This window comes from Callospermophilus lateralis, chromosome 14, assembly GCF_048772815.1.
Source record: "Callospermophilus lateralis isolate mCalLat2 chromosome 14, mCalLat2.hap1, whole genome shotgun sequence".
NCBI lineage: Eukaryota > Metazoa > Chordata > Mammalia > Rodentia > Sciuridae > Callospermophilus > Callospermophilus lateralis.
Genome location: NC_135318.1, coordinates 79,725,571 through 79,751,492, shown reverse-complemented (window position 1 = coordinate 79,751,492; position 25,922 = coordinate 79,725,571). Strand labels below are relative to the sequence as shown.

The window sequence follows — 25,922 nt, the reverse complement described above, 5'->3', positions numbered from 1 at the left end:
CTTATTGTACACACAGTTTAGATTTAAGGTTCTAATTTTATTTTATGTTAGCAGATTCTGGTTTCTTTTGCTTTTCTTGTTTCCATTTCTGCCTTGTTGATTGGACAGGTTTTCTTTGCTATATCCTCCCCCTTAATGGTCTACAAATTTTAAATCTCATTTAATTCTTCAGTTTTATCATTAACTTCAAAAACTCAAAAGTCACATATTTAGAACACATATATCCAAAACGAACTCGTGGAGTTAATTTGCATCTTTCAGTTCCTTAAAATAGTTCTGATTTTTTTCCTCCTGATTTCCCATTTTCACATTTGTAAAATTGGGAGCATGGATTCTTCAGTCATTATTTTAAGAATTAAGTGTGACTCCTCATCAAACATCAGCCATTATAAAGAAGTCTTCAGTTCTTCCATCCCATTTCTTCTTTAATTCGCCCAAACATCGGTGGTCCTTTCAACACAGGCATCTTTCATCTTCTTTGTCCTTCAAACCACCTTCTCTCCTGCATTTCTTCTTGCATCATCAAGGCCTTCATCTACTCTTTCAACTTCCTGGTCTCTCAACAACTTCCCAGCCCCGCCTTTATGTTAGAAAACCTCATTCCACGTTGCACTGGGCGGCCTCTCACGCTCCACAGACAAGGAACGTCCTACCCCGATGGCTCCATGCCTTTCTTCATCTCTCCTTCAAAATGGCGGACTTAGACGTTCACGATTCCACACCACGTGCGCCTGCGCCTCCCGCGGCCATTTCACCCAGCAGCCCCAGCGCCAGCGCCCGCTGCGAGGCGCCTGCGCACAAAGCGGCTCGGCAGCTCCGCCCCCGGCTGAGTACGCCTGAAACCGCACGTCCCTACCCCCGCCCCCCCGCCGGCTGTCCGCCCTCGCCCTTTCCTGTGAGATTCTTCCGCCAAGTGGAGGCCCATCTTTGGTCGACAACCTACGCACTTGTAGAACAATCCAATAGGCACTTGGAGACCCGGGTCTCCCCATTCAGTCTCATCTGTGCGCCAGGGCAGTTTCTTCTGGGGCCCCCGAAGTTGATAACGGATCTCGCGGGACTCTTTTGCGTAACGTGAGGTAACAAACGGAAAGAATGGGGCGCGGCGGAGGGATTTCGCTGGCGCGCGTCCGTCCCGAGTGGGGGTCGCCCGGGCTCCGGGAGGGGGAGGGGACGGGGAGGAGCCGCCGAGGGATTGTTGTTTTCCTCTGCCCCGCCTCCGCCGCGCCGGCCAGTGGCGACAGGCCGCTTCTCCGCGAGCCCCGCCCGCCGCCCGCGGTCTAGCCAATGAGCGGCGGCAGCGGCTCTGGGGGGCGGGCCCGGGGGCCGTGCGTGTCTTGTGAGAGCTCTTGAACCAAGTAGGAGCTGGAGTCGGCTGGGCGGCTGAGGACGGCTGCCGCCGCCGGTGACTCAGGGAGGCGGGAGGCGGGTGAGCGCGCCGCGGCCTCGGCTGCGGGAGAGGCGGGGGTTCGGGGGCGAGCCCGCGGGCCGCGCGTCGTGCAGGCCGGGCGTGGGGCTGGGGCGGGGGCGGGCCGGGCGGGTGGCCGCGGGACGGGCCTCTGCGCCGGGCCCTCTCCTTGCCGGGGCTGGGGGCGGGCGCTCAGAGTCCCCGGGCCGCCCCCGCGGCGAGCTGGCCGGGGCTCGGGAAAGCGAAACTTGGCGGGCGGGCCCGCGCCCCACACGCTCGCTTCCGTGTCTGCAGGAGGGAGCTGCCGCCGGCGGAGACATGGTGCTCACGCTCGGGGAGAGCTGGCCGGTGCTGGTGGGGAAGCGGTTCCTCAGTCTGTGCGCGGCGGACGGCGTCGACGACGGCTGGGACGTGCAGCGCGTGGCCGAGTGGCCCTGGCTGGCGGGCACGGTCCGCGCCGTGTCCCACCCCGACGTTTCCAGGAAGGACCTGAAGGTGAGCCGCCCCCGCGTTGCCGTGGGAACGCGCAGCCCCCCTGCGGGGCGGCCCCAAAGTTGGCGTCGGACCTGCGGGTGCTGCGGAGGCGACCTCGCGAATCTGCGGTGCCCGGTCGCCTGGAGTCGCCGGCCGCGGTCTGCGGGGGCTGCGCGCTGCACGGCCGGCGCCGGCACCCCTAGGGCGACGACTCCTCGGCGGGGAGGAGCGGTGCTAGTGTCAGGTTGGGCGAGCGGTGACGTCTGGAAGCGGTAGGAATGGGGCTGCTGCCTGGAGGTGCTTTCAGACTTGGGGTGGGGGGGTGTTCCTCTGGATTTGTTAACTTTTTTTGTTTTTAACTTAAGCACTGGTTAAAAATGAAGTGTGAGTGTAGAGGGAGGAGTTTAGTTCTGCTTGGCGTGTTAGGGTGGGTGTTTGTCCGTATATGGTGGGTCAGCAGGAATGGGTTCCTGGTTATCTGTGAGGAGTCTGTGGGTGGGTGTGGGATATGACCATATATGGAGCGCTGGGGGTGGAGCTGGCCCATATATGGTGCAGTGGAGGAATGGCTTCGAAATCTATATTGCACTTGGGTGTTTGGGGGCAGGGAGAGAAATGGGAGCAAGTGCAGTCAGTGATTTCTTAAACCAGAATGACACCGAGAACCTTTTTCAGTTAGATCTTTGGAAAGAGGGATGAATTCTAATTGTACTCTAATAAAAGTATTGCTGTGAAAAGATTGTCTGGGAACAACCAGTGAGGAAGCCATTATACCAACAAAGACTCCTTTGTGCAAAAATAGCTGAAAAAAGATCCCTAACAAAGACTGCAAAGTGGTGATAAGTTGGAGGAAGCTTGTCAGAACGGAAGAGATTTCCACTCTGAGTGATGTGTGTGTTTCAGGATCTTCACTTGGTCACCACTGCTTTTTCTTGAAACTCTGCTCAGGAAATAAAGGAAGCAAGTTTTAACATAAGCAATTGAATATATGTTGATTTCTGAAACACTGTTCAGTTTTGTACAGTTAATACAGTTGATAGTCTGTCCATTCCCAAACCAGTATGAGTCCACAGAGAGTGGAGGTAGGAGGATATTTGTACTTATGTGTTTTTAAAACTTCTACCAGGTCTTCATGTTGAGGCAGAGAAGTGAGCATTGAGCACTTAAGCACATGCCAAGCATTATGCTGACCTCTTACCAGCAATGATGCCCCCACTTTACCAGGTCTTTAAAAGATTGTCTTATTCAGGGGTCACATGACTGGCAACTTGCATAGCCAACTGGCATAATCTGTTCTGACCCAGGAAGTTCTACTCCAGGGCTGCCCTCTTCACCATCAGGCTGTGGAATTAAGAGCTGTGCCACAAAAATGCTCCAACCACACACTATGGGATTTGGTTTCTCTCCTCTGTTCCACTCATTCTTGTACCAAAGAGGTTTTCATGTTTATAGAGATAGTGTATTGTACAGGGATAGCCAGCCTATTTATTTTAGGCTAATAACCTTTTTACATAAAATGTAGAGCTTTGTGTATGAGATTTCATCAAGGTGGTTGTGTTTTATTTCATCTAGGTAAATTTTTCTGTAGAACTTGTGTTTTTAACTGACTTGAATAGAAGCAGTTTTTAAACTGTATAGTCTTTGGTGTTCCCTTGCCTTCCCTTCCATGGCAGTGATTGAGGATCTGTTGTAGGCAGACAATCTAGGAGGTTCTTAGTATGTATTTACTTTTATCTCTATATCCCTGCCACACCCAACTTTCAGGAGCAGTGATACCTTCATTTTCTGGATGAGGAAGGAAGTAGTTTGAGGAAAAGGACTCTTATCTAGACATGTGTAATTAGCTACTGTAAGTAAGGGAGTGAGGATTTGAATCCAGGTTGGGCAGTGTTTCTTCTCCACTGTACTAAGGTGCCTGACTGGAGACTACTGGGGATTTCAATTCAAGAGCAGTTTTGGTTAATTTGGACTTATGCCCTATCTGCAGACTTCACAACTCAGCCCTTTTTAAGATGCAAATCTATATTATTTCTTTATTCTAATCATTACTACTGCATTCCTCAGTAGCCATTGAAATAATTGGCTTAAGTATAAGAACCATGTTGTAGTTAATAAAAATGGATTTTGAAACACTGGAACCAAATAGTGCAGGTAGCACCAAGTAACTAAGACCATACTTACATCTGGGCTTAGGGACATTGAGCTTTTTTGAGTGGTGAGGTTGGGCGCTGAGGTGACTGAATAAGTAAACTTAGGTAGGTATTCTGTGATGATTTTTCTAAGTTTTAGCACACATACAAGTCAGTCTAGACTGGTAGGCTTAATTGTGAATGATATTAAAGGCCAAGGCTTATTAATTTTGTTTCAGTGCCAGAAAGACTTTGTAACAAAGTCACTTAGGTGACAAAAGCAATATATCTAGTAGTTGATTGCAGAGAAGTGGAAGACATAGTAACAGGCAATAATGATTGGTTATTATGTGGCAAGTAATAATCCTTACCAGTAGCCTGTTTGGTAAGATTTTGTGTGTGTGTTGGGGGGGGGCTGGGGAGGGTTACATTGAAGTTTAAAGAAATTACATAACTTGCCCAAGTTTGTCTACAGACTTGAAAAATTAGGCTTTCATATTCAGGTAGAATATGCACTCCTGTAATCCCAACAGGTTTGGGAGGCTGAGGCAGGAGGATTTCGAGTTCAAAGCCAGCCTCAGCAAAGACGAGGTGCTAAGCAACTCAGTGAGACCCTGTCTCTAAATAAAATACAGAATAGACCTGGGGATGTGGCTCAGTGGTCAAGTGCCCTTGAGTTCAATCCCCAGTACCTTAAAAAAAAAAAAAAAAAAAAAAAAATTGCTTCGAGCACTTTATTTTGCTAGCCTTTGAATCCTTCATACCTTGAACACTATGTTGTATGTACTTGTACTTAAATATCTGCGTGAATAAGCGAAGGAATCAAAATAATTACTATTAGGAAACAGTTTACAAATAACAGTTCAGAAATAACTGCTGGGGCAGTAGCCTTTTCTACCTCTAGAATAACAGAGATCTTAGTTAAATGTGGTTCCCAGGACTGACTTAATCTTTCATCCTTCTGCTTGAGTGTGAACTGTTTTCTTTTGTATTAGGTGTGCAGGGAATGTCCTCCTTCCCCAGCTTGCCTATCTAAGTCTTTATTTTTCTTTAACCCTATTTTTTTCTGTCTATCTATCTATCTATTTATTTATTTATGGTGCTGAGGATCGAACCCAGTTCCTCACACATGCTAGGCAAGCGCTCTACTGCTGAGCCACAATCCCACCCGTTTTTCATCTTTATGTATCTTTTCCTACTGTTGTCAGCAAATGAGTGGCCTGACCAATGCCTTTCATCCTTGTATACAGTTGGAACTTGAATATTGGTGGATTCTGCTGCCAGCCAGGCTATGTAAGATGAGAAACTCCTGGTGCAGTGTAATAGAGACTGTTTACCACTTATAATTGAATACTAGACTCGAGTTTTAGGTAAGCATTTTATTTTCATGTAAGAAGATGTAATGGAAGTGTAATGAATTAATTTCTTATTTTTTGGAATAGTGAAACTTGTATTCTGCATTGTAGAACTAGGCAGAGTCAATATATAGTCAAACATTTAACTACAAACCATGCTGTTCTGAGTATTTCTACCTTCACATTTGGTAACATTCTCCTTGGCAGTTCCCGTGGTTTTCATAATCATATGCTCAGGAGAGATGAGTTTTTGTTGAGATTAGCTATAACATTAATTCACGTATCATGTAAGATTTTCTTTTGGGAAAAATTAGCTTTGAAGTAATTGATTTGAAATATCTAACATTTGGTCAAAATATTTGATAGCCTAATCAGTTGCACATTTACAAAAGGCCCTATTACAAGGATAGTAAAATTAGAAGCTCAGGTAGGCAGTCATAACTGACCTTTGTTTGGCCTTTAGTGTCAGACAGCACAAGTAACCTCTTTGTGGGCCTAGAGAGCATGGGAAAAAGAACACAGCAGAAGCTCATTTCATTTGTCAGCCTGCATAAACTGGATGAGTCACCCTTAGTTCTTTCTGAATATGAACGTCTTCCGTCTGCCCCAAAGTATCTGCAAAAGAGACTTTAGGGGAGGTGTCCTTCAGTATTGAACCTCAAGCTTTAAGGAAAAAATGAAAGACAAACATGGGTTTTTGTTTTGTTTTGCTGCACAGGGAATGGAACTCAGTGCCTTGTGCAGGAGCTGAACTTAAAAGTACTTAAAAATTGAGATATTTGAGTTTTTTTTGTGTTATCTTAAGTTTTAAATAGTGGTCTGATAAAGATTGTTGTTTATATTTGGGAAAACCACTTAAAGTCCTAATCCTTCCTTTATTTTTTTTTTCAGTGTTGAGTAGATCTGGTTATGTTGAAGACTCTCTCCTTCACTCATAACTTCAGTGATATGGTGATATGATTTAGATTACCATGTAGGTCTTAAAACTACCTGGCTGCACTTTACATACCTTGTTGTAATGTGTGTTTTATGTTGATATGGTGTTTCATGCCTGTATTCTCAGTGATTTGGGAGGCCTAGGTAGAAGAATGCAAATTCAAGGCTAACCTGGGCAACTTGGCAAGACCCTGTCTTAAATAATAAAAAAGGCTGGGGATGTAGCTCAGTGGTAGAACACCCCTCTTTGAGTTCATTCCCCAGTACCGACCCCTCCCCCATCTACCTAACAGTTCAGTGAGAGGTAGAGGTTACTGCTTTCTTTTTGAAGTTAATAAAACCAGATTCAGAGATCTAGACTTCTAAGTAAGAATTCTCAACCTGGGATGCAGTTGGTTTCCTTTCTAATCACGTTTTGTTTTATGCAAGTAACATCAAGGAAAGTTTCAACATAGTGGGATTCAAGCCAAGGTCTCTCTGATTCTGAAATTTGTGTGCTTATTCCTTTTATATCATATATCTGAAAGATGGGAAAACTGGCATGGAAAGCTAAGTTGGGGTTGAAAGACTAAGTCTCTCTGTGGGATATGTCAGAAGACCTGGATCCTCTGGCAAGGAAGCCAGGAAAATGAGCAGTCTCAGTACACCTTGGTGTAAGGAGCATTGGTTGGTTGGTTGAAGTGGTAGAATAGATATAACCTGGGAGAAAGGCTTTGCCACATAGCTGTTCTCCATTTGCATTTATTCTGATTTGGAAAGTATAAGGTGGTTACTGCAAAAAATCCTTCCATACAAGAAGTTATGCAGCGTTCTAGCCAAATTGCCTGGGAAGTTAAGGATGTGTGTTTATTGTTGCTAGAAGGGTAGAGTGGGTCTTAATTTTATCTTTTTTTTAAAGATATCCTGTAGATTGGAAAAGGTTCAGGATTGGTTAACAGTGTATCAGCTGAAATTTACAGCTTTTTAGGTGAAATAAGAGAAATGGAATGTAGGAGCTCAGTTCAGAGAGAAATTCATTTATTTATGCTTAATAAGTCTTTGAGTAATGATAGGGACTGTATACCAGTGACAAGACAGTGAGCAAAAACAGACACAAACTTCGACCTATTTGATTCATGTGTCAGTTGACTAGCCATAAATTTAATGCCAACTGGTGGGTAAGTGCTAGGAGGGAAATGCATAGAGCTCTGAGGACAGTTAGCCAGGGGACCTCTCTCAGGAGGGGAAAGGCTCTTTTGGAAGGGGAGGCTTCTTTGAGGAAAGGATCTTAAGTTGGGTTCTGACCATGTAGTTAGTTTACTAAGACATCTGTGAAATCATAAGATTTGATAGAGATGGGTTCATTAATAATCCTTGAAACACCAAAAAAGAGGTCTCTTGTAAGATGAAGAATTTTAAATAAAAATAGTGATTTTCTCACTGAATATTAAGGGAGTTTATTCAAGTCTGCTAAAATATGTAAATATTAAAAAAAAAGTTTTAGAATAAATTACGGGGCAGCATATTCATAATAGCTAATGAAATTTGAGTGTTTTGACCAGTCACAGTGGCACATGCTTATAATCCCAGCAGCTCGGGAGGCTGAGTCAGAAGGATCTCAAGTTCAAAGCCAGTTTTAGCAACTTAGTAAGAACCTGTCTCAAAATAAAAAGGGCAGAGGCTGGGGATGTGGCTCAGTGGTACAGTGCTCTGGGTTCAATCCCAATACCAAAGAAATAAATTTGGGTGTTTTGGGTGCATCATATGACCTTTAAGGTTTTGTGAACAATTCCTACCTCTGAGCGTTGCCAGAGACAACTTTTGTCTGATTTTTACAAAAATGTCTTCGTAAATTTATGTAAGTTATAAGGATTATAGCCTTATGGTTAAAAGATATTTTGCCTATCTGAAGCCGAAAACATTACAGTTCCTTGGAAAATTATATTTCAAAGGTAGTATGACTTTTATATAAGCAACTAGACCAGCTGAGTGGGTCTTTCAGTGATTGGGTACTTGTCTATCATGAATGAGGTGCTCTGGTTTATCCCCAACAACAGGAATTAAAAAAAATTTTTTTTTTTTAGTTGTTAGACCTTTATTTATTTATATGCAGTGCTGAGAATAGAACCCAGTGCCTCACAAGTATGGCAAGTGTGCCAGGCAAGTATGCTACCTCTGATTCACAGCCCCAGCCCCCCAATACCAGGAATTAAAAAAAAAAAAAAAAGGTAGTTCTGGGGTCATTTATTATTTATTTCTTTCATTGTGTAAAATAGTTTTAGACTCCCAACCCTGAAGTAAATTTCTCCCTTTTCTCTATTGAAAGGTATATTGAAGGTGTGTCATGCATTAGGGCTTTTTGCTAAATAGTCTACCAGAGGAGTCTAAAAGCAGCTGGTGTCATGATGGGGTCTTCATAAGCCCACTGCAGTGTCAACAGAGAATTGAATTACAATGCACTTGGAAAAGTAGTAGTTCTGGGTTTCAGATTTGTCTCATCTAATTCCCAAAGTTCACACATCTAATTAACATGTAAATCCCTTCTAAGTGGGGCACTGATCCTGAAAGCCCTGAACTTTTGTATCCCAGGGTAGTTTGGGGATCAAGTTTGATACATGTGTGATTATTTTGCTGTGGCTATGAAGGAAAGGCAGGGAACTAGGAGGGAGTAACACATGCATGTGGGAGACTCAAGAATAATAATGACATGATTAAGCTTGTATGTTGATAATGTTTGTGACTTGAATCTGCTTTTCCAATTTTCATCCAGGTATGTGTCGAGTTTGATGGGGAATCTTGGAGGAAGAGAAGATGGATAGAAGTCTACAGCCTTCAGAGGAAAGCATTTTTGGTAGAACATAATTTGGTTTTGGCTGAACGAAAGTCACCTGAAATTTCTGAACGAACTATTCAGTGGCCTGCAATAGTGAGTAAAACTGAGGAAAAGAGAACATTTCATCTGTTTTGGGTAAAACAAGGAAAATATAAATGAAATGCCTGTGTTTGGCCCTTGTCACACACACGAAACGGTAGTTCATGTTTGTGACAAGGCAGAGGGTACAAAAGCACCTAGAATCTTCTGCCAGACCTTGTAGGAGCTCTGCAACTCTGGGCCTATCCCTGGGCTTTGAGGGTCTTATTTTCTTCACTTAAAAAATGGGGGAGGATGTAATGTGGGGAATGTCAAGGTCAGAGATTAGAAACTGGTAGTCATGCATACATATAGATAGATCTGTTTGGTTTGGCCCAAACAGTTAAGTGTTTTAAGAAAATTGAGTTAGCTACCTTTTTAAAAAAATGTGGAATGTGCATTTAGATTTCTAGTGTCTGTAAAATTGGTGAGACCAGCCAGCATTGGGCAGGTCTCTGTGGCAGCAGTCCATAAAAGAGGTTTCCATTCCTGGCCTCAGGGTCTCCAAGGTTCCTCCTGCTCGGGATTGTTTTTGGCTCTAAATATACTACAAGAAGGTCTGGGTTGTACCTACGTTGTAAATGTGGTGCAGTTTGAGGAAGAGAGTGACCACTGTATCTGGAGAGGACATCTGGAGCTTATGAGGAAGTCAGGTACAGGTAGTTGGAAAGGCCAGAATGGTGCTTGAAAGTTGGCCAGATCCTGGAGGGCCTCACCTGCTGCTGGCAAAGCCAGGGTTTTGCTCATGAGTGAGAAGAGCTGCTGGAGGTCACAGTTTTGGACTTTATATTTTTGTGTCCACCTGCTAAGAGTTTTCTGAAATCATAATCCAGTCTCCCCAGAAAAATGTGCATATACTTCTTTTGCATAAATTTTTGGGAAACGGAGGATCTGGGGACCTGTGTGTTAATGATTCCCAAATGCATATCTGGTTTAAATTACTGGGTTTGAATGAAAATTGTGTGATTTTTGTAGGTACCTCATTATTATGAGGTCCTTGCAGTAAACACAAGCTTACTGACTTTGTTACTTCCTGTGTGCCTAAAAATTGCCAGTTCCATTTTCAGAATAATGCTGATAGCAGTTATGATGCCAAACTTTTTTCTTCCCCCCAGGTGTACAAACCTTTGTTGGATAAAGCTGGTTTGGGATCCATAACTTCTGTTCGTTTCCTAGGAGATCAGCAAAGCGTATTTCTTTCCAAAGATCTTTTAAAGCCTATACAGGTAAATCATCCTTAAATCATTCTTAAAAACAGAGATTCAAGTTCTTTTAACATGAGAAGTAAGGTTGGTGTTGCTTGCCCATATTTAGATGCCTAATAAAGAGATGAACCCATCCCATCAAGAGTTAGTTGTGGGGGCTGGGGACACAGCTCAGTTGGTAGAGTGCTTGCCTTGTATGCACAAGGCCTGAGTTGAGTCCCCAGCACCACAAAAAAAAAAAAAAAAAAAAAGGGTTAGTTGTTGGGCCTGGGCCAGGCACGGTAGCATACGCTATGTGGCTCGGGAGGCTGAGGCAGGAGGTTCGTGAGTTCAAAGTCAGCCTCAGCAAAAAGTGAGGTGTTAAGCAACTCAGTGAGACCCTGTCTCTAAAATACAAAATAGGGTTGTGGATGTGGCTCAGTGGTCGAGTGCCTCTGGGTTCAATCCCTGATATTTCCCCCAAAAAAGGGTTGTTGGATTGCATCCTTCAGTTGTAGCCTATGGTCTGTACCATCCATTTGGTCTGAAAGGACAAGGGTATACAATTGATGGTATGTATGGTAACACCTAGGTGATATGGAAATAATGTTGGAAAGTTGACTATTGCAGTTGTGTGTATGTGCATGAGTACACACAGGCATACAATAATGCAGCTGATCCTGGTTACTCATGGATTCTATATTTGTGAATTTGCCTACCTACTAAAATATATTTGTAGCCCCTAAATCAGTACTTGTGGTGGCTTGCATTCATTCATCCATGTGCACAGAACACTTTGAGTTGCCTGATGCGGGTTCCCACTGAGGCCAGTTAAGGTGATGTTCCTTTGCCACCTTATTTCAGCTCTCCTGGTGTAAACAAGTATCTTTTTTGCAACTTATTTAGTTTCACTGTTTTGTGTTTTTGTTTTTGCTTTTTTTCTTGTTTTCCTTTTATGATTTTTTTTCTGTGTAAAGTGTCCCAGATGTAGTGCTGAAATGTTGTTTGGTGTTTATAAGTTCAAGAAAGCTGTGGTGGGGCTGGGGATGTGGCTCAAGCAGTAGTGTGCTCGCCTGGCATGCGTGCGGCCCAGGTTCAATCCTCAGCACTACATACAAACAAAGATGTTGTGTCTGCCGAAAACTAAAAAAAAGAGAAAAAAAAAAAAAGAAAGCTGTGGTGGGTCTGAAGTACATGTGTTAGAGGAGCTTTTGCCCAGCCGTCAGGTGGGGTGCTTGTGGACACGAGTTCAAGGGTGATGAATCTGCAATGTGTATTGCATAAGGTGTCTTTCACAGAAAAACATCCAGCAAGGTTATATATTGATCAGTCGATGAGAATGTGACCAGAGGTTCATAAGATCCCATGTTTCTCTTAAGACCCATGACTTGGTATTCACTAATTCTCCTTTTGGCAATCTGGTGGAACATAACTGAGGATTGGCTGTATACACATACATTCTTTTCAATTCGTTTGGAAAACTCTCACCTTTAAACATGTGGGCTTCTGGTTGTTTATATTAGTATTTGTTATGAAAATGTTAGAAGGGAGGAGATCACTGCCTTCAGAATACTATTGGTTTTGTAATGACATCTGTCTCCTTTACGCACTCTGTTTTGTGATTTCAGACCTGACTTGTTTCTGTAGTATGCATAACTGTTAAACCTGTGTGTTTGCTAATAGGCAGCCTGGGCCGGTGGCTGAGTTTCTGGGTCTGTACTGGAAAGCCACACACTGGCTTTTACAACAATTGGCTTTGCTTTTACTTCCATATCCTGGAAATGAGTGAAAACAAGGCCCATCATGTAGGCTTCATTTTATAATGTAGAAGTAGTTAGAATAAAGGAGGATGCTTCCACTTAAGTTCGCATGCAAGCTACCTTCATATGTTACTAGGCATCTTGATGGTTTTCCTGCCTTGAGAAGAATGATTTGTTTACAGGACCAGTGACACAGATGGGTGTTTGGCTCTTTTGCCTTACTGGGTGATAGAATAGTTTTTACTTGCCAGCATTGTTTCCTGAATTTACATCTTCCATATGTCCTAGTTTTTCAGTTAAGGTAGAAGTATTAGTTTTGTTTCTCGAAATTAAAAAAGGAAAAATCTAGGGCTGGGGTTGTAGCTCAGTGGTAGAGCACTTGCCTAGCTCATGTGAGGCACTGGGTTTGATCGTCAGTACCATATTATAGTTATATAGATAGATACATAGATAAATAAATAAAGGTATTAGCTATCTTCAACCAAAAAAATTTATAAAAAGGGAAAATCTAGATTAGTGTTTGTTCTCAGTGAGTTGTACCTTGGGTTCTCAGTGTGAAGATTGTTCTTAATGTAATACTAATATATAATTCATTGAGGGAAACTTCGGTGTGCATTCTTCGCTTTTACTCAGGACACTATTGTGTAGATATGGATGATCACATCAGGCTTCTGCTGTATGAATTTATAGGTTGCTTGCTCTAAATAATGCAGAGAGCACCTGAATGTCATTTGGCATATGCAGAAGTTGGTATTGAAACTTAAGGTGTGTGGTTAGATGGATTTGACTCAGTTACTTATGGGTAAGAAATAAGACAGGGTCTCTAGATGAACTATCTAGCACTTTAGATAGGCCCTAAAACTGTCCCAGGTAGACTAGAATCACTCTGCCTTTCCAGGGAGTCCCATGTGGCTCTCTATATCAATAGATTGCTTATCTTATAATAAGAATTGGAATTTTTTTTTGAAATTGTAGTACTAAATTATGAGGGGGAAAAAACCCAACCAATATATGACCCATTCTGGTAATTAGCTTTGAGCTGTTGTGGCTGCCCTGGTTTATGTAGCAATATCTGACTAAGAAAATGCACTATTCCAGCTCAGCCTTCTTCTCTAAGTGGGAGAAATGGGTGGGCTGCTCTTGCTGCTGTGGATGTATCTCACAGTAGCAGAGAAGTGGGAAGGCCCTGAGTTGTAAGGGCTGCTGTGTTTAGCACTGTTTTTCTTTGCCCTGCTAGAATTTTGGTTTGGCTGTTTGTTCCTATTGACGGTCTGTATACATTTGTCATAACTGGGTGTGCACACAAAGCCAGAGGGCGGACGAGTGCCAGGTGGGGCAGCTGCCAAGAACGGAGTGTTTCAGAACTGGTTCGCTCTGAAGCCCTGGGCTGTGCATTCAGGTTTTCTGTTTGTCATCCCCCACCACCAGCTTCCTTACCTTTTGTAAAGTAGAATGTATTTGGGATATAGTTAGGTTAAATGAATTTGTATGAAATGAGCTATTAAAACAGCAATTTTAGTGAATTGACAATGAGCATCTCTCCGGTGTGTCTTTGTTTCTTGGATTGGGCCTGGGATTTCCCAGTATTTGGTATATGGATTTGTTTTAAAGTTGGATCAACCAACTTGTTTATTCACTTATTATTTTCCCATAACCAAAGTTATGTCATGCTTAAAATCATGATTGAGTCACTTGGTATTTCTCACGCTCTTGGCATGGGTGACTTCCTCTCAGTTGGCCTTATGCCTGTGTTTGATAATTTCCAACTTCTTGACCTACTCAGTTCACTGGAGTTGAAATGGTTTGGTGCCATCAAATGGCTAGTTGACATTACCTGAACTGGTCTGGATGACCAGTTGAAATGGTCATTGGGATTTATAAATAATTCCTTTTTGTTTCCTTAAAGTGTAACAATCTTTGATTTTACAGGATGTAAACAATCTTCGGCTTTCCCTTACTGATAATCAGAGCATCAGTAAAGAATTTCAGGCTTTGATTGTGAAACATTTAGATGAAAGCCATCTTTTAAAAGGTATGTGGATGCTCTCTTATTGATAGTTCATAAGTTGACCAGTGATTGCTTTTAAGAAGCTATGGTTTAGCTCTTCTCCCTGATTCTGTCATTAAGATTTCTTATTTTTTTTCCATTGTAATTAATTTTAAAATTGAAAAATAAGAAGTTTTCCTGTGTAACATGATTGAGGAGTTTAATTTGTAAAGTTCAGAAATTATGTGAAATTATAAATGTAATGTAGGCATTTTAAAAGCTCAGTTATATTCTGACCTGGAATTTGATGTTTGGAATTTTAGTTGTATAAAATTCCTTAGTAATCCTTGCCTTCCCATTTAATGGTATTGAGTTTCTTAGTTTCACAGTCATGAAGAAAAAAAATTTTTTTTTTTTCTGAATTAAACTCACAGTTTTGTTGGCGTTCCTAAATTTGATTCCTCTAAAACTACACAGAACAGTGAGTTTCTGATGAATTGTCTGATACTTTTTGTTCTGATGGAATGTGTCAAAATAAATATATTATTCGAATTCAAATCTGTAAGAAAATGGAACATTAAAAAGCCTGCATTTTCTCTTAGCTTTGCTGAAATATCTGTTTTAAGTTTGTAGCAATTATTTTATCTTTATGTTTATAGAAATTAAAGATTTGGGGAAGAATGTCTTGGATAATGGTGCAATTGGAAGGTAGCGCAGATTCTCTAACTTTTTTTTCGTTTATTTTTTTTTAAGGTGACAAAAACTTAGTTGGTTCAGAAGTAAAAATTTATAGTTTGGACCCATCTACTCAGTGGTTTTCAGCAACTGTTGTGAATGGTAACCCAGCATCTAAAACTCTTCAAGTCAACTGTGAGGAGGTAAAGACCATGGTAACTGTGTGAAAGATGAGTTCCAGGGCCACATAACCACACAGAAAATCTGTGATCTTAAAGGACCTAATAATATTTTCTCATTTTATGAAGTGAGAATAAGAGATAGAAATTATTACAATCATTTTTAAAAGAAATTATTTCTAAGATACTCTGTTATTTTAATAGAGCCAATTTTCAATGTGTTCCTAAGCATTTAAAAAATTTTTAGTTTGTTTTTTTTTAATGGTTTTTAATTGTCAGTGTATCATTATTTTACTTATTTATATGCAGTGCTGAGAATTGAACCCAGTGCCTCACACCTGCTAGGCAAGCGCTCCACCACTGAGCTACAACCCCAGCCCCTCTTTGTTTTTGTTTTTAAGATTCCAGCATTGAAAATTGTCGATCCTTCACTGATTCATGTTGAAGTTGTACATGATAACTTCGTGACATATGGTAAGATACAGTACTATCTAATTAAAATCTTTCTTCTCCTTCCCCCTTTTCTCTGTTTTCTTTAAGTTATAAGAAACCAGCTTACCTATTTTTACAATTTTAGATAATTCTGCAAGAATTGGAGGTGTAAAACGGAAGTCTTCTGAGAATAATGGAAGCTTGGTTTCCAAACAAGCAAAATCTTGCTCTGAGGTAATCTTGGTTTGCTTTCGTCATTTGTGTAAAGTTTCTTTAGCTCTGCTGTTGCATGGCCAGACTCTGTAGTAGTTAGATAGATGTCTTTTCTGTTGGCTGTGTGCTGTCTTGTCCACTCTTTTGTGCAAGTTCCTGATCTTGGCCATGATTTCTACACTGCAGCAGATGGAGATAATATAAGTTTCTAGTTCACTATTTTTTGTGTTCAAAATAAATTTGGGGGCTGGGATTGTGGCTCAGTTGGCAGAGTGCTTGCCTGGCATAAGGAGGCACTGGGTTCGATCCTTGGCACCGCATAAAAACAAAATAAAGGCATTATATTCATCTACTATATATATGTAGTATATAGTAGATGGATATTATATATATATATATATATATATATATATATATATACACACACACACATACATATGTATGTATTTTAAGGTTTTGTTTTTGGGGATATTTGCTGGAAATTCTTAGCAGATGTGACAATTTTACCACATGCGGGAGTTTTTGAAGGTAAATTGAGTTGTATGTGTTACATTGGAAGGAGATGAGGGAAAGAATCTTAAAATTCTGAGTAGATTGGATGTTGATGAAATGGACCCCTTGATCTCTTGATAATAAGGAAGTTTCATTGGTCTTTCATGGTTGGGTATGGAAATGTACTGGTTTTTTCAAAGCAAGTACTTGATTCGCCATTATAATTCCTGCCAGAAAAGTTTTGGGCTTCCATGAATGCCATGTGGATTCAGGTGCCAAATTTAATTCTGTTCCCAAATAGTTGCTGTTTGGATCAAGAAATTTTGTTTCTCTCTAGGACCTGTTCCAGTACAAATGACTTTCTGAACTTTGGGATAAAAATGCATTTGTGTTGATGGATATTTCCTTTAGTATGATTATTTAAAATACTTCTGTGGGTGGGGACCGAAGCTCAGTAGTAGAGGGCTTGTTTAGCCTGTGTAAGACAAACCTGGGATATGCCCCCAGCACCACAAAAACAAGACACCTTTATGATGCTGTGCTCCAGGGTGAAGTTTAGATTTTTAAAACTGATCAGGATATTATTGTTAAGAGTATCCACAGGGGGCTTGTGGATCAGTGGTAGAGCATTTGCCTAGTATGTGTGAGGCCCTGGGTTCGATCCTTAGCACTATATAAAAATAAATAAATAAAATAAAGATTTTTTTTTAAAGTGTCCACAATATTTGGAAAGGAACCTTGAGGTCTCGGGAGCCAGGCAAGGAGCAACAGCATGGGTAATGGACCAGGGTCAGTGAGGGAATCAAGGTTCATGGTGGGGGCAGACTGGACCACAGTGTTGACTAGAACCAGAGCTAGCACTGTGCTGTAGCACACAGTAGTCTCTGTGGCTAGTGGCCAGAGGGCTTTCCTGATCCTACCTAGGAACTTCGATACCTCTCCAAAAGCTTTGTAAACCAAGGTATCTTGGGTGGATGCTCGGGTTGTTTAGGAAAGAAAGAAAAAGTCATTATAGAAATTAGTGTTAATTACCTTTTATTTTTGCCTTGGAGTTACAAAGTTGAACACTCACCACCGCTGGGTACTTGGTCCTAAAGACTGAAGTGTATTTGGAGTTCCTGCCTTAAAGAGCCTGTAGTCGAAGGGGGTGGGGGCATTCAGATTATAGTGTCCCACAAGCTTGGAGGGCATGCTCTGAGCAGGAGCTGTGCAGGTGCCTGCCTCACAGAGTAGTATAGGCAGACGTTCTCAGAGTGTGTCCCTTTGTTAGAGGGCATGTGGCTGGAGGAGCATAGAAGGAAGGGGAAAGGAGAGAGAGATACAGCAGACTCGTTTTATCTGGCAGTTAGGTATGAAGGGTGATTTAGGGTATTAGGGGTTTTAAGTTTTAGGTGATGGACAGCTTTACGGATGAGGGGTGAAGGAAGGGGGTTGGATAGAAACAAGGGCACAGGTGAAGTTAGTGGGATTATCGACCACAGAGGAGCATGAAGCCAGTCAGTGAACTGAGGCAATGGTGAGCTGCTTTGGAGGCAGCATTGACTTGGCCCATTGGAAGACTAGATGTGAGGACTGAGGACGAGGGTGTTTCCTAACAGTAGGTAGAAAACTGCTGAAGCTTAGAAAGTGCAAGGGACACAGTCGGTCATTCATGGGGTTGTGTGCTCCCCCAGTTTAGAAGGGCTGAGCTGGTGGGAGAAGGAAATAGAAGCAAGACTCTGGGTTGAGGACTGTGAAAGGGATGCCAAGCCAGCAAGTGAGTGTTGCATCTTAGAGTTAAACTCAGAGAGGTCATTGCCAATTAATCCCCCTGGTGAGAAGCTGGGTGGAGTTGTAGCCTGTCAGGTGTGACATTGGAATTATTAGCCATCTAGGGTAGAGACCAGTAAAGGCCAGTTTTCCAAGGCTACTGGGAGTAGGCAAGTGCTACCTGATGCAGTGGCTATCTGTGGGAACAGTCAAGGGGCATGGAAAGGAGGGTTGTGAGAGCACTAGGGGACATGGGGTAGAAATGGGAGACCTTATTTGGAGAGGAAGAATGGACAGAACTGAGGTTAGGGGCTTCCTGGGGAAAGGTGTCAGTTCTTCCAAGTGTCAGGTTTATCATCGACAGAAAGGGGGTGGAATAAATTTGTAACCTTCAAGGAGGTGCTTGTGAAATGTGGTAGTACGCACATGTGTGATGTGATCCTCTGCCCAACGCATGCTCTGGAAGGGCAGGGAGTGGGACTGTCCATATACCCAGGAGCAACAAGTGGATATATTGGGCACAACAGAAGCTGTTAAAAGTGTAAGCCTGAACTTCAGCCTGGGGATGAATTTCTTAACCTCTGCATCTGAAATGAGAAACAGAATTCCATGTTTTTAAAAAGCCTGTGTCAGCTCTTAAGCACTGAACAAGGCATCTTATTCTAATAGAAATTGGAGGTCTTAGGTGTTTGCCTGGAGTATTAGAAGTCTTAGAAGTCTGACATTGATTTTTAAAGTTATTTTAGAATTTTTGGTTTATTTAGAAAATGCAACAAAAAGAAGAAACCTCACTTGTCATTGTGCTTCTCAGAGACTCTTTGTTTTGGAATCCTTCCTTGCTCCTTTCCTTATCATATATCACGGAGGCCTGTTTTTCTTCTTTTTTTTTTTTTAATAAACTAAACACATACTTTTCTGTAGCCTCCTTGAGTATTTTTTCATATCACCGTTCTTTTTAATCCTGGGTGATTCTTAGAATGAGGCAAGTGTAGGAAACCCAGCTGGCCTCGACTCCAGGGGCTGAAGAGGTGAAGGAATGGAGGAGCTAATGTGTGGGGTGAGTGGAAGCACCGCACCACACAGCCCGGCTCTTCCTGCTCGTACCTCCCAGGTGCTCTGAGCCGTGAGGCTTGACTTGCAGGATTGTCGTGGGAAGCAGGAGTTTGGGATTAGGTAGGCACAATCCTGGGCTGCCCTGATATGAGTCCTTTTGGATGAGATAAGCCTGTGTGCCAGTGGCAGCTGGCTCCTTGAAGGTCTTCTCTGCCTAGCAGACTATTCCTCAGAGTTTGGATGCTGCCTGGTTAGTTGAGAGGTCTGCTGAGGAGTGAGCCAGCAGTGCCCTTATAAGAAACTGTCGTGCACTCAATTATATTATCTCCGTCTGCTGGCAGGGAGGAACTATTGCCATGACTGGTATAGAAGACCTTCAGGGAAGCTCTTCAGGTAAGGAGAAACTTTGACCTTTTCTGAGTCAGAGGCAGTGCAGAGGTGTACACAGGAGGAATGATGGGTTGGGAGGCAGTGTCCATCCCATGGAGCTTCACCTTAGGCAAGTCGCAGGGGTGTCCTTAAGCTGCTTCAAAGAAAGCACCCCAAGTTAAGTGAATTCTGTCACACAGTGATGCAGCTGAGAAAACTTCTGCAGAATTTTTCTGCATTAAGATAGTTGAACCCAAAATTGATTTTGCTGTGTGTCAAGCTGCTGTGGTAAAGCACAATCCTGTGAAGTATGCTTTGTTACTCTCACTGTGCGAGATTTGTGTGCCAGGAATTGTCAAGACTGAATTCAAACCAAGGTCTAACACCAGCATTCAGTGTTGGTCACTGCTGTGTTGTCCTCAGGCCTCTTAGATGCTGTCCTTGGTGAGACGGTCACCACCATCACAACAGATCTTCCTGCTCCTCTCCTTCCTGCTAACCCACCCAGCCTCCCTCCCACCTTCCTTCCTTCCAATAAACACTTTATGAATATTTGCTTATGAGAAACACTGACCATTATTACTGCCTCAGCTAACTCATAAGACTTACTTATTAAATATCTGTTTAAAAATACGAGGTGCTAATTGCATTTGTTCACTGGTACATCATTCTGTCAGTCTTGTTTTTATTGAGCATCTGCCGTATGTCTGGCTTTGAAGTGGTGTTAACAGACAGGGACAGGGCCTCTGCCCATAAGTAGTGTACATTCCCTTGTGAAACTGACAGTAACTAAGTAGAAGGTACTTTGACAGTGTGACAAATGATTGAGAAATATGTAAGCATGGTAGGAGTATGATAGTAGTAGGGTAGTGGCTCATGGGACCTATTTTGGAGTGAGTCATCGGGGATTCTGAGGAGGAGACATTTGAGCCAGTGAAGGGTGACTGCAGGAACTGGCCAGCCACTGAAGACTGCAGGCAGAGGGAGTAGCAAGGCTAGAAAGGCTTGAGCTGTTTGAAGATTGGGACCAGGGAGGAAGCCAGTGCAGCAGGAGGACGATGAGCAAGGGGGAGAGTGAAGTGGGATGGGCGATGGAGTTGACAGTCTGGAACACATGGGGTTCCTGCAGGCAGCAGAGTGCTGCCGTCTTATCGACTTCTATTTTAGAAAGATTCCTCAGTGGTAGAATAAATTTTGAGCAGGAAGCAGAAGATTAGCAGAGATGGAAGGAAGTCAGGCTAGCTACAAGATATGTAGTCCAGGGGGAGAGGTGTTGATAGCATGGCAGGGAAGGAAGTGGATAGATTGAATATTTTGGAAATAGAGGCAAGGTTTGAATCATTGATTGGATATGGGAAATGGGAGAGATGGAGAGATTTTTTGGCAGTTTGACAGACATTATAGTCAAAATTTATGCATAGATGTTTTGGTCTAGTCTTTCTAATTATGTTCTCAGTAGTGAATTCAAGCACAGGTGTGAGTGCATCAACTCTGAACATATTCAGAGTAAGATGGTAGCTATGAGGAAAGGTAAGAGTGAGCCTGAAATGAGTGTTGGTAAAGACTGGGCAATTTGGGCTGGGGATATAGCTCAGTTGGTAGGCACAAGGTCCTGGGTTCAATCCCCAGCACATAAACACACAAAGATTGGGCAATTAAACTTTGGGAGGCTGGCCTTTTAATAGGTGATTACCAGAGAATTATAAAATAATACTCAAAAGAGACTTTAGAAATACACAGCTCATTTCTTCATTTAAAAGATTAGGAAACCAGTCCAGAGAGGTATAGTTGACTATCCCAAGCTTGTACTCCACCCCTATTCCCTTAAGTCCAAGAGCAAACATGTATCTTCTGGAGAACACTAGGTTCATGTTTAAGGAGAGGAAAGTTGAACATGCAATGAGAAATAGTAGAACACACAATGAGATCACTCAGCAATTAAGTAGCTTGAAGCTCTGCCAAAACTTTGTTAGTGGTTAAGTTCTTTTCAGGTGTTTCTGTGTTGTTTTTGAGATAGTCTTGCTCTGTTGCCCAAACAGGTGTGGAACTCCTGAGCTCAAGTGATTGCTCTGCCTCAGCCTTCCAGGTAGCTGAGATTATAGGTTTATGCCACCATGCCTGGAGTATTTTCCAGGCTGCCAGAATAAATGAGGAAAAGACTCGTGTACATGACATCTAAATATATTTGGAATTGTCAGGGCTCAAGTTCTACATCAGATTTTAGAAGCTAATGACTAGAGGAAGAAACTTTGAAGGTTTGGGTTGGGTGGAAGGAGAGAGAAAGGGCACCACGACACCCACAGAGGTGATGGAGAGGTGTGACTTACACCTGGGGCCTGGGGAGCCTGTGCTACCTGGTGCAGCCATGGTAACTGTCCTGCATGCACCTCTTCCTTCTTGTGTCAGGGTGGGAAGTTTATTTTTGTGGATGAGAAACTGGAGAGAGGTGTTTCCAATGTGTTCATTTGGTGAAGGTGTAATCATCTGAGAGGGAAGGGGAGGGTGTCCTCCTGTCTTTGTCCGTAGGCCTGTCATGACTTAATATTTTTTGCAGCTTGGAATGACGTTTGTGACTTGATGAGCCACTTAAGAGCAAGAGTCGTGTCTTCAGCCACTATTGCATTGCACAGGCTTATGTTGTACCCAGTAGGCCTATAGGAGTCCTACGAGGTCAGGTCTCCCGCCAGTCTACGCAGTAAGTGCCTGGTAGGCACTCGTCATGTTGAAACAAATGCATGTGACATTGCCACCACTGAGACTGTCACCAAAAGTTCACTTCTGTGCATTGCATTTTTAAACAGTTGCTATATAACTGTGTTTTCCTGGCATACGATTGAGGTCTGAAAAAGATCAGCTTGTGATCTTTTGTAGGAATACTGAAGGTTTTTGGAAATCTGAAGTGATTTATTTACAGCCTTTAGATGTGAGTCTTTGATTTTGTGACTTATCACCTGTTTACTGTGCTGGCCTTTTATTTGGTGATGGTATTGTGCTCGTTTATTATTAAACCAAGCAAATCTTGAATTTTGCTAGCAATTCATATTTCTAGCTAGGGACTTCCCTTTTAATGTCTTTGGTTTGATATCTTTTAGGCTTCTCCCAGTATGTGTCCTGTACAGTCTGTTCCCACAACAGCTTTTAAGGAGATCCTGCTTGGCTGTACCGCAGCAACCCCTCCTAGTAAAGACCCAAGACAGCAAAGTACTCCTCAGACTGCCAACTCTCCACCCAACCTTGGAGCAAAGATTCCTCAAGGGTGAGTAGTGCTGTGTTAAAGATACTTAATCACAACCAGTTATTTTGGTCATGGTTCACTGTTGTCCATGGAAGTTTTTCATAAGTTTCTGAGAGGAGAGGTTACTCAGATTCCTTCAGTGGTGAAAAGTGTAGACAGCACACAGGACAACAGGAAGTAGTGTGGAAGGGCAGGAGTGGGCTCTGTGATGGTGTGGGGGACCTGTTGGAGTGTTGCTGACGGGTAGAGCTCGGAAGGAGAAAAGAACGGATTGGTTGAATGTGGAAGATGGAGGTCAGTGGGTATTAGGGAGGAGATGTGGGTTCAATGAGGGGCCACCTAGACGTGAGTCAACCCCAGGTACAGGTAAGAATCATTTCTCAGCCTTGTCACTGAGGTCAAGTGTAGAGATGTGGCAGAGGGGACTGAAACACAAGGGAGCAGTGAGTGATGGTGTCACTGACAGGTGGAGGTACTGAATAAGAGATGTCAAGTGTGACGAGGGTTCAAGTGAGCATGGTGCAGAGAGAGGGAAGGCCGTCTTCTGGGAGGTGTTGGCGACTTATGATCAAGACAAGATGTGGTCATTAGAGTCTGTGGTGTGGAGAGGCGGGTTGGGAAGACTGTCCCCAAACGTGGGAGAGTGGCTGAGTGCGTTGCTTGCTGGGGGAAAGACAAAGGACAAGTTCCTATGCCGATACCTGGAGAGTGGTAAGGCAGTACTCAGGCGCAAGGAAAGCAGTCTCACAACAGAGGACATCAGAAAATTATTGATGGCCAGACTGAGATTTCTACTATAAATGCTATGAATACTATGGGGTGCTCATTGCTCAGTGTTGAACACGGTCTGGCTTATGTGAAGCCCTGGGTTCAATTCCTAGTACCACCCCAAACAGAAGATTGATAGGAATGCTTGTTTATGAGAAATTGTTCTTCAGGAACGAATCCTCTGTTAGAGGCAGGAAAAATAAAGTACAAATAAAGCTGTATTATTTGATGGGGCAAGAATTCTAGAATGAATCTTGAAGAAATGAAGTCCTTCAAGGATATCTTGAGTAAGATGGGGTGGTGCAGAGTGAGTCTGTGAATCAGTCAGTCATCGCCCGCTGTAGTGTCTGCTGTGGTCCTAACCACCTCGGCTGGGTTGGGGCCGAACAGGATTTGTTCTGTTGCTGGTTAAATATTGGATGACTACCTTTTAAGGGATTTCTAGTATTTCTTTTAAAATATTTTTTTAGTTATAGATAAACACGCAGTATCTTTATTTTTATGTGGTGCTGATGATCAAACCCATTGTGAGTGCCTCACACATGTGAGGCAGGCACCTTACAACTGAGCTGCAGCCCCAGCCTGATACCTAGTATTTCTAAAACACATATTTTAAAAGTTTTTATCTTCACACATTTGCCTGCCATGAGATTGAATTTCCAAGTCTTGCCTAGCAATAAGAATACTAGTTATATCTTTAAAATTTAAATATAATCTTCATTATATAAGAAAGTTCAGAAGTTTCTCTAATATTAAAAAAAAAACTTTGATAATGGGCCCTGCAGAGACTAATTTTGACATTTTGAAAACCACTGAGATTAACTGCTGAATATAATTTTTGGTTCCATTTAAGCTTGTTTTGAGGGAAAGCTAAGGTTCACTGTGTTGTAAGTAGCACTTGTGTTTTTCTGGTTTAAGATACTTCTGTGAGTTGTTGACTGATGACTTTTAGCTTTGGCTCACAGAAACCGGTCCTGAGTTCTCTATGGAATCAGCCTTCTCATCCATGCTGGTTGCTGAAGGGAACATATAATTGGTTTTGGAATTGAGAGAGCTGAAAGAGGCCTTAATGTGCTGCTTTGCCATCCTGTGTTTTCCAGGTGTCCTAAGCAGAGTTTACCAGAAGAGCTTTCTTCCTGTCTAAACACAAAGCCTGAAGGACTGAGAACAAAACCAGATGTCTGCAGAGCAGGGCTTCCCTCCTCCCAGCCTGCTCAGGTTGGGCCTGGAGACCTGAAGATTCTAAGTGAGCGCAGAGTTGGCTGTGACCAACCCAAGACGGACACTGAGCAGGAAGGCCGACTGCAGCCTGCTCCACAGCCACCCCTTGGCCTTCTTAAGGAGGGCTCACCTACAGAAGCTTCTCCCAGGGCAGAAGCGGAAACTCTCAGTACCCCCGAGCTGCAGAAGCACCCAGAACATGCACCTTCCACCTCTGATGTCTTTTCAGAGAAGCCAGACGTGAAAGCAGGTGTTAATTGTGATAGTTTTCATAGTTGTGCAGGAAAAATGGTCGAACCTTCAGCTTTAGGTTGCCAGTCTCAGAGTGTAAAGGAGACTTCTGGAAAAGTAGACAATGAAAGCTGTTGTACAAGAAGCAACAATAAAATCCAGAACGGTGAGTTTCTAAAGTCTTCATTGCTAGAGGGTAGAGGTGGTGTCTCTTTTGTTCTCTGTGATAGAATACATGGAAGTGACTCTGTAGAGGAAGTTCAGGTGAGCCTGTGTTGAATGGATGGGTTCGTGCTGTGATTGAGGGCTGGTGTCTGTTAACCTCGCCAAGTGGAGGCATTCCATCATAGCCTTCACCATGACGTCACTGGTTCTCTCAGGTGAGAATTATCCCGACTTTTCATTTAAGAAAGTATTTTAAAAATGAAACCTAAAGTGATTTGCTAATTACTGTCTCTTCAACTCTTGCTGCGATTTTCCTGTCATGTCCAGGTTAGAGGGGAAGAGTTGATACTTCATCCTTAACACACAAGCTCAGATCTGAATTTTTAAGAACAGATTACAGAATTGCATCCTCACTCTGGAAAAGGGAGTGTTGGTTAAAGATGTTGAAAGACAGGCTGAACTGCTGTGCCACTTTACTTAGTGGAGGAACTGCACACTCACCAGTTCAAACTAAAAGGTCTTTCTGTAGGGAAAGTAGTACTGTGCTTCATACTGCAGGTTGAGCATTTCTAGTTCAAATATCGTAAATCCAAAATGTTCCAATATCTAAAACTCTTTGCATGTCAGTGTTACACTGCAGGTGGGAAATTCTTGTGTGATGTTCCCAATCAGAGGGCAGGCACCCTGAAAGTAGTGGATCTGATTACCTTCAGGGCTGTGTCTGTACAGTATATGTGGAATTGTGTGTTTAGACTTGGGTCCCATCTCAATGTCTCACTACACATACATAAATACTCTAGATTTTAAAAAAAGAGCCAGAAATCTGCAGTGCTTCTGGCCCTAAGCCTTTTGGATAAGGGGTACTGGTAGGTTTGAGGTGCATTTCAGTAATGAAGGTCATCTGACTATGTTGCTAGGATTAGAAGAATGAAGTGGCTTCAGCATGGTAAAGGTGCAGAGCCTTTATACTTTAAAGGTGCCTTAAATGATGGTCAGAATTATCACAATTTTGGTAAT

At 42.7% G+C, this 25,922-nt stretch overlaps 1 protein-coding gene across 5 annotated transcripts in view; it reads left to right on the top strand.

Annotated features, from left to right (window-relative positions):
• Positions 1-1,343: 1,343 nt before the first annotated feature.
• The window catches only part of Kdm3a (lysine demethylase 3A), a 44,372-nt gene continuing 19,793 nt past the window's right edge, over positions 1,344-25,922 (top strand). For 4 of the 5 annotated variants that reach the window (XR_013088674.1, XR_013088673.1, XM_076833825.1 and 1 more), the window contains exons 1-10: positions 1,344-1,429; positions 1,703-1,903; positions 9,052-9,207; positions 10,308-10,418; positions 14,066-14,168; positions 14,877-15,001; positions 15,379-15,451; positions 15,555-15,643; positions 22,378-22,541; positions 24,389-24,906. Coding sequence is in view for 3 of the 5 variants with exons in the window: in XM_076833825.1 (XP_076689940.1) it covers positions 1,727-1,903; positions 9,052-9,207; positions 10,308-10,418; positions 14,066-14,168; positions 14,877-15,001; positions 15,379-15,451; positions 15,555-15,643; positions 22,378-22,541; positions 24,389-24,906 (1,516 nt within the window). In the remaining 2 variants the exon portion in view is untranslated. Of the gene's footprint in view, positions 1,430-1,702; positions 1,904-9,051; positions 9,208-10,307; positions 10,419-14,065; positions 14,169-14,876; positions 15,002-15,378; positions 15,452-15,554; positions 15,644-19,258; positions 19,310-22,377; positions 22,542-24,388; positions 24,907-25,922 lie in introns of those variants that run through there. The other variant, XM_076833826.1, reaches the window with a different exon arrangement.